Consider the following 13160-nt stretch of genomic DNA (forward strand, 5'->3'; position numbering starts at 1 on the left):
CCAATTGTAATTACGCAACGTGTGCAGGGATAAAGTTGTCTGCCTTGAAATACGACATGTCGTATGATCGGTTAATGTATGGATAAGTGAAGGGAATGAGTCAGACAACATAGAGGTTTGTCTGGTGGTCCTACTGGCGAGGAGATCAAAGAGCTTGACAGTTGGACTATTTTGTCAATTCACTTCAGTTGAAAATCTTTGCCTTCATTCTTCCAACTATAGGTCCCAGTTCTATTTAGCACACAGAAGTAAATAAAAAGGGCCAACGCTAAAACAGTTCTGAGAAATTTACTCCCATTAAGAAGTCAGAGGTGAAAAGGAATTCTTGAAAAGTTACCCCAACATCATTTCAGCTGTCTGGTGCAGCTGCACTTGAGACATTGAAAGTGGCAGAAAATTGTTGGGGAACTGAAAAACAACCCATTTACAGAGACGAGCTTTACATGAATCCCAAAATATAAGTTGGCTCCATTTTGAGGATGAGAAGCTAGAAAAACTGTTGTAGCCATTGGCTGTTTACTGCCTCCGTTTGCAAGTCATCCTTCATCTTGTTAACTATTTGCAAAGCCTGCTGTACATCCATTGTATCTAATGGCATTTCAGAGAACTCCTTTAGAAACTTGCGCGCAAGAGCAGCTCCTCTGGACATGTCATCAGAATCATATTCTCTCTTGCGCTTGGAACCAACCTGTAGATCATAGTTTTTGAATCATACAATGAATTCCCACCTAGTTGTATGCTTCATGATACATTCTTTGACAAAACTGGATTTCTATTAGAAAATGTATAGGATTATGATTTTCAAGAATGCTGACCAAAAAAGTACTGAAACTGGCTATTTGGCTACCAACCATTATTGTTTTGTGGGATACCATGTACAGATTATCGATTGAGATAAAAAAAATTGAACAAACAAAATGTCAAATTAGATAGTGAAATGATGTTTAAAGTACCTCTTCTCTAGGATCATTTGGAATGATAGCAGTAGGAGAGAAATCCTCCAATTCAGCAGCCTTTTCTCTAGCAAGGGAGACAACACTTTCAGGAAAGTTTGCAAATTCTGCAACCTGGATACCAAAACTTTGATCACATGCCCCTGGCTCGACCTGGAAAGAGTGATCAGACGGAAAAATGAGTGGATTCAGTAAATTGCTTAACCAAGACACATTTGCACCAGCATAAAAATGAAGGAGAAGATGCGATAAGGATTACAGAACATGGTCTGACTTAGCTACATCTGTAAAAACTGTATTAATTGTGATTCATTATTATTAACTTGGGAAACGACTAGAGAATACATCTACCTTGTACAGCATAGTCAACTTGCGGCTTGACGAGTCAATATGTGCACTAACATGATAGTTTGCAACACCAGCAACTTGCTTCATATTAGGCTCATGAACAGCATTTTCTTGAGCTAATGCGGTCAATTCATGAAAGTGGGTCGCAAACAAAGTCGGTGCATTTATCACTTCAACAAGGTGCTCACAAATGGCCCAAGCCAAACCTGACCACCAAAATAAATATTGAGACGTATGTGTAAACCTTCATTAAGTGTAACTAAACTAAACGAGATGTAGATAACGCCAAAAAAGCACCAACCAGATCATCATATTCTTCAACAAATGCTGACTCTAAAACAGGAAGACAGTTTCCAACAGAAAGCTCATCATATTCAAAACAAACATAAACATACACTATATTCTCAATATCTTCTCTGAACACTGCTCATTGGTCCATTCTTGCTATTGTGCCTTTAGTTCTAGATTCATGTACATAGCTTCTGATATACGTAACGTATTACCAAATTGGAATAACATAAAGAATTTAGCCATTCTAACAAAATTGTCAACAACACTGACATTTAGTTCTTGCTTATGAACATGTCTTGAATGCATCCTACATTAGCACAACCCAAACCGACTGGCGTTTTATTAATGTCAAAACTAGTGAGCAGTCATTAAAGGGAGTAAAAAGGAGAGTACAGGCTATCTTATCTGAATATTCAAGACCGCTACCATTGAGTGGAACAAGAGCAATAATCAATATATACAACATCAATGCACCATAAAGAAGTTCAAGTGTAAAGCCTACCAAATCCATCATAAGTTGATGTCCCTCGGCCTAACTCATCAATGATTATCAGTGACTTATCTGTAGATCCTTTCAGTATAGATGCAGTCTCAAGCATTTCTTGCATAAAGGTAGAGACTCCACGTAGCTAGAAAGAAAAAAAAAACATAATTGCATTTCCATGATCAAGAAAAGAAAAAAAGGAGTCCTGCTCTCCTTATAAGGCAATCACAGATTTAAACACATGTGAGACAACGATCCCCAACACAGGTTCAACTTTTGGTCAGCATAGGTTTAACAGAGGTAACCAGTGATGTATTGATTACCATGCCATCACCTGGACATGTTGATCAGATTTATGGACTTGATAGAAGCTGCAATTATATAATGGCAAGATACTTAAAAGATCTTTCATAAATGTTGGTGAATTTTCATAATTCTCATTGATCTGAACGGTTATACACAAGAGAAAGCTAAAAGTTTGTGAAATTTCAGAGTGATATATTTCTCATTGATGATTCTAAACACAAAAGTTACATTATAGAACTAAGATAGAAAATATTGGCAAAAATCTCCTGCTTACTAGTTTTCATCCAAGTTGTCCAAGAAATCTAAATTATGCTTCCAAGTATTTTAGAATTGCACATGTAGATAAATAACTTGTGATATAGGTGCATTTACATTCTTTCTGATGTCCATTATTGTGAATCAGAAGTTAAACTGGGTGGCTTATACATTGAAAACAAACTAAGTAATCAGTTCCTTACTTCAGTAATGAACTGGTGCTTCTACCTCTTAGTCCTTTTCCTATTAACATGTCAGTTAAATAGCATAATACTCAACTCATATGGAATCAGTTTATACAACTAGCTTCTATATTAAAGAAGGTCGAACTTCAACAGACTATAACATGGAACTCACTTGGCAATCACCAGCACCCACTCGAGCAAAAATGCAATCACGAATAGAAATGCTAGCTTTCTCACAAGGAACAAAAGAACCAACTTGTGCCATTAGAATAATCACACCAACCTGCCAGTGCAAACAAAATCCAGTGAATTGTTTATAGTGATTGAACTAGAATAGGATTTCATGAAACAAATAACAAGAACTGGTTTCGGTATTGCGCATGGATGAGACATGAGAGGCATATTTGCGTATGTAGAGAGCAGTGTTTTAAGTCTTACTCAACAAAAGAGTAGTATTTCAAAAGTGAATGTCATAGTATGTCAATAAAATCATACCTGCCGGATAAATGTGGATTTTCCACCCATATTAGGCCCTGTAATGATTTGGAACCAACTCTTTCCTCTTACCTGATTAGCAAAATTTATAAACATATGATGAGCCACTCCAACAAGCAGAAATATAACTAACTTATTCAATTCCTGGATGTCATGAACACTCACAAGTTTACAATCATTAGGTATAAAATTGACCCAGTCCTGAGCCTCCACACAAGGATGTCTACTCCCTTCTAGTATGATATCCCCCACGTCCTATTACAGCCAATAAGTCAATAATCATTCTATCACTAAATGCAGAAAAAGATACAAATAAGACATAGAAAAACTAATTGATTACCGATGGAGTGATGTGTGGCCTAGTATAAGGAGTAGGACAACTAGAAGCCAAATCAGCAAAACTAAGTAAGACGTCCAATTCAGAAAGCGCGCCAGCTACAGAACAGAACACCTGCAAATAAAAAATCCATTAATCAAATGCAACAAGAGACAGGATTATGCCCAACGATATCAAAGTATATCTACCTCTGAGAAAGTAGATACAGTGTGAACAACTCGGCTGACCAGTTCTTTCTGACAACTTTTGTACTCTTCCAGTATTCTCTGATATTGATCCCCCAACTTTTTAAGCTTGGTATTAGTAAATTTCACTCCATCTTTTCGGGTTTCCAGGACAATGAATTGTGTTGTAAGCTTTTTCCTTATTTTTGGCTCTTCCTTCTTTGTGATTCTGAAGACATGTCCGAATTGTGTGCCTTTGTCTAACTTTAATGCCTTATCTATAGAGAGATCAAGATCCTTAGCAGTTTGTTTATGCAAATTGTGTATCTGCTGAGCCAGCGACTCTTGCTCATTCTTTAGTGCAGAAAGAGCAGAATCATAACTAGATGCTATCAAGTACTCTCCATTCTCGAGTTGATCAAGGTCAACAGCAGCTTCCACTAGAGCAAGGAACTTATTTAAGTGGCCATCATCAGTCCACAATTCAAGGGGATCCAAATATTTTTCCTTGATCAGAGAGGAAAACTCTCCATCATATCGCTCTAACGCACTTTTGATGTATGGAAGCCTTATACATGACTGCATTCAGAAGGTATGAGTCAAATAAAGACGGATGCTTTCAACTATAAGATAAATAAGTATAAAATATGTACCAATATATTGGCTTCTAAACAAAGCAAAATCTCTTGCCAATGAAACTATATTTTGATAATCAATCATTACTTTATTGTTGATGCAGACAAGATCCCATCATGCATGAAAGGGAAATGAGAAACCAAAACTACGGGACAATATTATTCAGCTGCACGGTCTCTTTTGGTTTTATTAGTGAAGCAAAAGAAGTCACTTACCAGGTCAAAGTGTTAAACCAACAACATCAATGTAGAGAATCTGACAAAATAATAAAGCTGTAATAAATCTACCTGATAAAGCTTAACAACATGCTGCAAACCAGCTCTTTTCTTTTCCAGATTGTGCACCAGTCGTTCGATGTCTGAGATACGTTTCAGATGCTGCCTCAAATCTTGGCGAAGTGCAGGATCCTCCACAAATGCTTGTACCAAATCTAACCTGGAATTGATTTCCTCCACATCTAATAAAGGCTGTTTTAGCCACATGTGCAGTAATCGTTTACCCATTCCAGCAGTACAGGTTCTGTTCAAAAGACCAAATAAGCTGAAATTTTTGTTTGCATCAGTTTTGCTTTCCAGGATATTAAGTGCCCTCATAGCAGCAGAATCCAACCTCATATAGTTATCAAGGTTATATCTTTGGATGTTATAGTTTCCATAATTACTCTCATCAGCAAGTAGTTCTGCATAAGAGAGTAATGCCCCCAATGCACCAGGCGCAAACTCAAATCCAGAAACTAAATCTCGAACTGGTTCAATAGATCCTTTGACAAGCCGACTGAGATCCTGAACCAAATCCCTCATCTTAAATTCACTCTTTTTCCTCTCAGTTAACATCACACCACATCGAGTCAATGCATCATGTAAAGCTCTGATTTCACCAGTTTTTCCACTCTCTATGGGCAAAAGGCATTCCTTGCAACCAAGTGCAACTAAAGCTGATTCCAAATTTGTAAAGTGGCTATCATCAAGAAATTCAGCTATCCCAAGAGACCGTTTAGTTAGATCAACATATCCTAACCCCACTGTGCAACCATTTTCACGGAAGTTGGGTAACAGTGCAACAACCACTGGGGTATCCTGCATCTCATTGTTTGCAAATAAAATGTCTTCAAAACTTCCAAGATTTCCAGGCGTTCCACTTTTCACTAGTCTCCAACTCGAGCCACTACCCTCATAAATCTCAAGAGTATGATCTGTTCTTTCCAGTAGAAGATCACGGGCAATTGTTTCAAACATGTTTTTACTAACACTCACACTGGAAAGGCTATCAGATCCATTACCCAGTTGTCGGAGAGCAGTGGTGGTACGATAATAGGTCTTTGCAATGAAAGTAGCATTTTCACCATGAGCAGTATAGTAGTCCTAAAACAGTGCATATTTTAGGCAGAATGTCAAGTGATGTATTCACAGTAATAACTATAATAACACCCACAAAAATAGAAAGGTTAATGCAACCAAGAAGTGAAACTGACCCGACGATCAAACAACCGGATAGCTCTTGGGTCCTGCAACAGAAACGAAAACCCAATTATAAGAACAAACATCCTCTAACACATTCTATACAGTCATTTTACAAGCACATAATCTACACCATGATTGGGTTATCATCTAATACCCAAAAAAAATTCAATTATTCTATTTCCATCACTCTTGATCTTAAATTAATTACCAAATGTACCTAAAATCCACACAAATATGTAAACAAGCAATTAGAAAAAGAAAAAGGAAAAACACAGCTAGGGTTTCAGAAATAGAAAACTTACATGGGAGAGGGTTTTGAAGAATGACAGAAACCCTTGAGATTGCTTGGCATCTACAAAATACCCACGAGCGAATTTGAGATTTTAAGTAATTAAATCAAATAAATCAAAAGGGAACAACAGAAAAGCTAGGGTTTTTGGGTTTTGCTGGCTTTACCTAATTTAAGCTCCGGAAGCTTGCTCTGGTCCTCGAAATTGGGATCCATGGCTGATCTGCAGTTAGGGTTTTGTTTTCTGAGAGACAGAATTAGGGAGTATTCAAGTCTCTGAAAGTGGGTTTATAGAGTGAAGTGAATTTCTGGCGCCGAATTGGGTTACAGATTGGCGGGAAAATAGAGCATCGTGCATTTTAGGGGCGCGTGCAAACCACATTGATTCGTGTGGAAATTGGCACTAGGCGTGGGCGCGTGGAGTTTTGGATTGGGTGGAATGGGCCGATCCAGGAAGAAGGATAAGGAGGTGTGGTAACTGGATCCACGTTGGGCCTTACATTCTTGTACGTTTTATATATCGAAATGGAAGCCAACCGTTACAAACGAGACCATCTTTTCCAAAATTATTGTATCTGTGGCGTGCAATGCAATTACAGTAATTTCAGTCATTCAAATGTGAGGACCACCATGCAACTACATTAAAGTCATCTCATTGTGTCGTGTATCAACCATTGTGTGCTAAATGCTCTTTCTTTCTTTCTTTCTTTTATTGGATGACTAGGATTAGATTTAGATGTATCTATTATTCATATTAGTATATATGCATGACGGTCATATGAATAGTTCTAAACTTTGTTTTTAAATTTTTTTAAAAAAAATCAGCATCTATCCAAACTTTTAGATTTTATAATGTTTGGTAAAGGAAAGAAAAACATTTTTTTTTTGAAAATTATAGGTCACTGGCAGCAGCTTTTAAAAACAACATGAATGTTACTTTTAAAAGCAGTTGTCACTAAAAACACTATAAATTAATAAATTTTATCTTGGTATCACTTTTAAAACTAATATATATATATATATTTTTTACTTAAACCTCGATTAAACGAGGGTAATTTACTGAAAAGAAAAAAGACAAATACACCATAGTAAGAGAGACCTAACTCCACTCCTATCAAAAACAAGAACAAACATATAACTCACAACAAAACAACGAAAACTAACAGAAACGAAAGGTGGGAAGCCCCAACCAATTGTTAATACATAGAGAAATAACAAAATTTGGAGGCAAGTACCACTACGTCAAACCTGAAGACTTTATCCCTTCATTTGCCAATGCATCTGCAACTCTGTTACCATCTCGAAATATATGAGTGTTGATACCCGAAAAATCATGCAATCAATTAATACTTTGTCACGCGATAATTTGTTAAGAAATTCATGCAATCTTCGGTTAAATCCTCGATTTAACCTGCCAAGCGAACATGCCCATGCATTCATATGGGCCCAAGCCACATATACACATCATTGGGGTTTATAGAAGTGGGTATGATGTGGATGGTTACGAAGACACATAACGCTCGTCCGTCGATTTAATGTTGTCAATTAGTTTCGGTCTTGGGCCCGAAACTCAAGCTCGGTGACTTAAGTTGGCGACGAATCGGTGAAGAACATGAGAATTGGACTGTTCATCTTTTAAACCCAAAATATCTTTAAACCCAAAGCCCAACACCTTTTTCCTCTTTAGGGAAAAACCCAAACTCTCTTTTTCTAGGGAAGGCCCAATCCCTTTTCTTTTCTCTGCATTCCCATTGCCAAACCATATGTCACCTTATTTTACTCCCCGCAGCAGTACGACGACAGCTTGGCATAATAGAGAAGTCTCTTTCATCTCCAATCTGAGGAAGAAGAAGGTCTGTGACTGGTTCCAAAGCAGCTCTTTCATCCTCGAATGACGAAATCGTGGGATTCAAGCTACTTGGTCCGCCTCGTTTCGGGTTTTCTGTCTCCGCAGCCGCCCTCGCAGTGAGTCATTTCTCCCATCTCTCAAGACCAGCTTCTCTTTGCCAGGTTTTGAGGCTAAGATCATGTGCTTGAGAAGAACAATCCTTTTACACAGTGGATTAGGCTTTGTGACCCGTCGCAAAACCCAACCAGTTGAACTCTATAAAAGAGAGGTCTGGGAGCTGCAAAGGGCATGAAGAAACAACCCAGAAAAATCCCCAAACACTCAAGCTTTCATGCCTTTCTAGCCTCCAAGCCAAAACCCCCTTTCCAGCCATCCTTCAATCTCCATCCTTGAAACCCAGATCCTTCCCATAAATCCCCCCATCAACACTCAAGCCCTACTTTCATGCCTTCAAGCAAGAAGCCTCATTATCCTTTCCCCAATTCTTGTTCTAAAAACCTAGCCTCTTTCCAGAAAACCAATGCTCAAAACCAGTCCAATTCTCATCACTGCGATTTGTCTTTAGCTCCCACGCCAAGCTCACTCTACAAGTCTTACTCATTGTTTGAATCACGTACAAGATTTCTCATTAATCGGATTCTTGGGTTAATCTTGGCCCAGTCGCATTTCATTTCAAAAAAAAAACCCTCACAATGAGAAGAGTGAAAGTTCATCTGAGAAATTCGGTTCCTCTACACTTAGTTGCCAAGGCACTAAAGTGGGAGAGCGAAGGAAACTAAGAACTAGCTATGAGTCTACTTCCAACCATATATGCTTCCACTCCCGTACCCAAGCTAATTCAATAGCCTTGATAAAAACCATAACTTCAGCAGCAACAGAGCTTGGAATGTCCAAATTAGAGCAAAAAACACCCATAACTTTGCCACTGTAATCACGAAAAACCCCGCCATAATCAGCTTTGTTCGAACTACTTTTCCATGCTCCATCAGTGTTCAGCTTAATACACCCATACGGAGGAGGGTGCCAGTTAACTTCAATTACTCTTGGAGCTCACCGGGGTCGACACTGAACAAGCTCCTTAGTAGAATTAAATATACATCCAGTGGCTAACTTACTTTTAAAACTAATATTTATCAAACACAAAACTGTTTTAATTCACAGCTGATTATTTTCGCAATACAATAGCAACAGTTTTTTTTTAAGTCACAGCAATATCAAACTAACTCTAATATTGCAATGTTAAAGTGCACCGTTGTGTGTGCAAGAACTTTTTAGTAGCAAATTGTTTTTATAAACACACTTTTTGTAATAAAAACCATTGTTTTAGATCATCATATCATCTAATTATCATCATCCAGCTGCTAGAGATCATTTGGCAGATGAATTAAGTAATTAAGTAAGAATTAGGTAATTTTTCATAATCAAGTCGCAGATGTATAAAGCAGTATGTATAAGCAGCATTGACTAGACTAGCTAGCACAGCAGCCAGAGTCAAGATATATATTATATAGATCAGCTAACCCATCAATGCATACTGAGATTCTAACAATGTTCTGTCATAAATCGATCAACAGTGAACACTGAAGACTATAAATTGGATTATTTATCGGTAATTACGTCTGAAATTAGACATAATTTCGTTTTATGTGGTGCAGAAATCTCATAAAGAGGGCCACAATCACACAAACGGTTATAATTCAGATATTTATTTCTGAATAGTTCTTAATTAGAGCATTTCTCCTATTCCACAGGAATCAGATCAGAACACAAAACCCCAAAGGAAAAGACATCGTTTACAGAGACATATAAACATACAGATGATTAAATGTATTCTTGTCTACGATCTCTCTCTTTTATGAGCAAACCAACAATAATAATATCTATCAAACGGTATCGAGGAGACATGCACCTCTCTATAATTTAAGTTTCTTATCTAGTTAAATAATTAAATAGTAACTCTATTGTACGTATGCTTTTTCGATCTGAAATGTTGTCCAGATAGCTAGAGAGAGTTATTAGTTCGATCGAGACCATCGATGTAGATGCACCGTCTTTAATTTCATCAGCTTTGTTTAAATTAGGACATTGCAATTGGTTTAGAAGCTGAAGAACAAATGCATACGACGTGATATTGCTGAAGTTATCTGCAACCCTAAACAGTGATCGAAGACTTCGAAGACTTCTCAATTCTTATTATATCATCCGTGATTCCATGAAAGTGATGAAACACTAAAAAAAGGTAGTTCTGGCTCATACGTATCTACTGTAGCTAGCTGCTTAGTTTGATTTGGATATTACGTAATAACCCAGGAGAGATATCGAGCTAGAGATTGGGCAGTATCGATCTCAAAATCGATCGAGCAGTAATTGTGACTTGTGAGCAGCTGTAATTAGCTAGAGTGCATGTCTACATTACACAGGTAAAATTAATAGCTAGCTAGTACTCGAGTACCAGCTATTTTACCTACATGATTCTGATTTTACCTACACGATTCTGAGCGCTCAGAGATAAGTCATGATTTCACAAGTAACATGTATGCTGAAAATGGGAGATCAGGAAAAAAGAATTGTCTCTCTCTCTCTCTCTGTTGGGTTCAAAATCATGTAGGAAGATATATATTTTCAGTAAGATAATAAGGAGAAAAAGAAACATGGACTCTATCCTTGCAACTCAATTTTCCATCCCAACAACAAACTTCCAAAAAATGGAGACCGGCCTAACTATCAAACTTAAATGGGGTGAGATACTTGGCAATACGAAATTGCCAAATAGAGCATTACATAAGAGTACGTTCGTCCTTTACAAATTGCCCACACTCATTTGCTATTATAGGAAACTAATTCATCCCCTAAAACTCATGGATCTGGGAAAAGGGTGATGAACAAAGAAAATAGTGAACGCATGCATAGATGTGTGTGATGAAAGCTGGCCGGCTAGGTAGGTTGTGTTGTCAACCACGGACTTGAATATGGTACAGACACACAGGCTGCAACTCAGTCAAGGACATGAAAGCACTAAGACACTATAAGCACTTTTCTAGGGTTTATATTGTACACTTTCACTATCACACACAAATGGTATGCTCGTCACTCCTTTTCTTTCATAGTTATCTCCTCCTTGAAAGCAACCCCAGAACAACCCATGAAATAATACAGTGGGATCGATAATACATATACATATGTACATGCACACACACATATATACATATTGTGTGGTCCTTGTGAACATGCAAGTCTAAAGAGGTCAGGCAAAGCTAGAGAAAGAGAAAGACAATGAGTGACAGATGGTGGTGTGTATGGTGATCATATAAGTGGGAAGGGGAGAAGAACGGCATGTATAAATAGAAAGAAGAACTCATCTCTAATCATGAACTCATCTCTTTCAATTGGAAATGGACCAGAACTTGCCAATTTCATGAAAGATGATTAGAGATGAGGTAGGCTAGGGTTCTTTGTTAGTGGCAAGTACAAGCATAAGCAACTATGAGTGAGTGAGTGAGATTGAGAGGAACACTAGCTCGCAGCTTTCATTACGAGGAAAGGAGAAGAAGAAAAGCTAACCCGATAAGAACGCATGGGAGGGAAGTACCATTTCTTTCGGCTTACCCAATCAAACTATTTTCTTCTCTTTTTCAAGGAAATTATAAGAAACATAGTGGGAGACATTCATTTACATAATAAGAGAGATTAGTTTTGAACCTTTCGGGTGACAGTGACGGGAGAATAGTTTTAGATGCCCTCCCCAGTCAAAGGGTATTGCCCTATGAGAGAGAGGCAGGGTCACAGTTTTGCCCCTCCTAGGGTTAGTGTGTTAGAGAAATCCACGTGGAGGGATTGGTCATCATAACTTGGAGGAAGAACACACTATACAGATGATGTATGATTTTTAGGAGAACTCGAACAGATTAATGGGAAACACGACATGTATAGTAGATGCTCATATAATCTGTGAGCTGGTTGAGTTGATCGATTGTCAGTATATATTGGTGAAACTGCATCATTCTTGGATTCTCATTCTAGGTCTGTGTACGTAGTCTCTTCATACTCCTCAAGATTAACTAGTCGTATACAACGGGGTCATCTACGATACCTTAATGTATACAACGGTAAATGACTTTGTCCGAGATATATACAAATAATCGAGAAACAAAAAACACAATAGAAATAAAGCATGTAAGTTTGTTTTGCATCTTTCAGAAACAAAATCATAGAGTACTGCACGAAAAGTGAACACAAAATTAAGCCCCTCTTTGTGGAGTTGATGCAATTCAAGGTCGACTTCATTGAGTAGTAGTGACTAGTGAGAGGGTGAAGAGAGAAAATTATCGATGTGGGGATGTTATGATTGAAAAATGAAAACTCTCTCCCACCTGGGAACCACGTGAAGGGGTACAATACAAATACTAGGGTGCTCTTTTCCTATCCACCCACTTCCCTCCTACAATATCTGGCTCTAAAGAGAAAGCCAACTTTATGAAGAAAAGATGAGGAAAAAGAAAGCTCCTTGTCTTCGATAAATAGCCCCCTTACTCATGGCTTCCTTCTTCACTCCTCGAGCTCCCTTCTCCAGGCCTTGTTCTTCTTCACCTATCTGATCTCTCTCTTCTCTCTCATATCATATAAGCTGCATTCAACCTCCATTACCATCTCTTTCTCAGTCCTTCTGGTCTTCAACCGCGGTTAATGTACATGTTCTTCCCCTTTTAATCTCTCTAGCTAACTCTCTGAAGCAAGCTTACAGTCAATAAGACACGAAGAAGTGTGTATACACTGGAATTAGCTGCGGTAGTATTGACTGTCGTGTTCTATATATCTGCAGGAGGAGGCAGCTGTCTTTCTCAAGCCAGCAGCAAAGCTTTCGCTGCTGGTAAAAACAGCATTTGTTACAAAACACACATGGCTGTCTTTTTCAAAGCTAGTCCTTCCGGTCTTCGCTGTAGTAAAATCCTCTCATACAATTGTGCACTTGTCCTTCTCAGTTAGATCCATCAATTTCAAGCCAAATCAAGTCGACCTAGCTCGCTAGCCGGTCAGTAGTACTAACAGCTAATTAGGGTTGAGCTTCAACTTGAAAACCACAACCAGATATTATCTATATACATCATTCG

General features: G+C 38.1%; 1 protein-coding gene across 1 annotated transcript; it reads right to left on the reverse strand.

Moving 5' to 3' along the window:
- Positions 1 to 487: 487 nt before the first annotated feature.
- On the reverse strand, positions 488 to 6428 carry LOC101293489 (DNA mismatch repair protein MSH2-like). Its single transcript, XM_004299190.1, has 13 exons — positions 6371 to 6428; positions 6217 to 6266; positions 5926 to 5958; positions 4742 to 5815; positions 3843 to 4397; positions 3658 to 3768; positions 3483 to 3572; positions 3318 to 3389; positions 2995 to 3105; positions 2095 to 2221; positions 1305 to 1507; positions 954 to 1106; positions 488 to 688 (listed from the first exon to the last, which is right to left on the reverse strand). The coding sequence occupies exons 1-13, from the start codon at positions 6417 to 6419 to the stop codon at positions 488 to 490; spliced, it is 2829 nt and encodes a 942-aa protein (XP_004299238.1). The 5' UTR covers positions 6420 to 6428.
- Between the last annotated feature and the right edge of the window lie 6732 nt (positions 6429 to 13160).

Source organism: Fragaria vesca, linkage group LG5 (assembly GCF_000184155.1).
Source record: "Fragaria vesca subsp. vesca linkage group LG5, FraVesHawaii_1.0, whole genome shotgun sequence".
In the NCBI taxonomy this organism is placed as follows: domain Eukaryota; kingdom Viridiplantae; phylum Streptophyta; class Magnoliopsida; order Rosales; family Rosaceae; genus Fragaria; species Fragaria vesca.

Bases quoted from the DNA above. Each gene is read 5' to 3' on its own strand.
- LOC101293489 (XM_004299190.1), bottom strand. From the start codon at position 6,419: ATGGATCCCAATTTCGAGGACCAGAGCAAGCTTCCGGAGCTTAAATTA. The intron at 5,959-6,216 runs GTAAGTTTTCTA...TTTCTGTTGCAG, and splicing joins TCTTCAAAACCCTCTCCCAT to GACCCAAGAGCTATCCGGTT. The intron at 4,398-4,741 runs GTAGATTTATTA...TTCTGAATGCAG, and splicing joins ATGTTGTTAAGCTTTATCAG to TCATGTATAAGGCTTCCATA.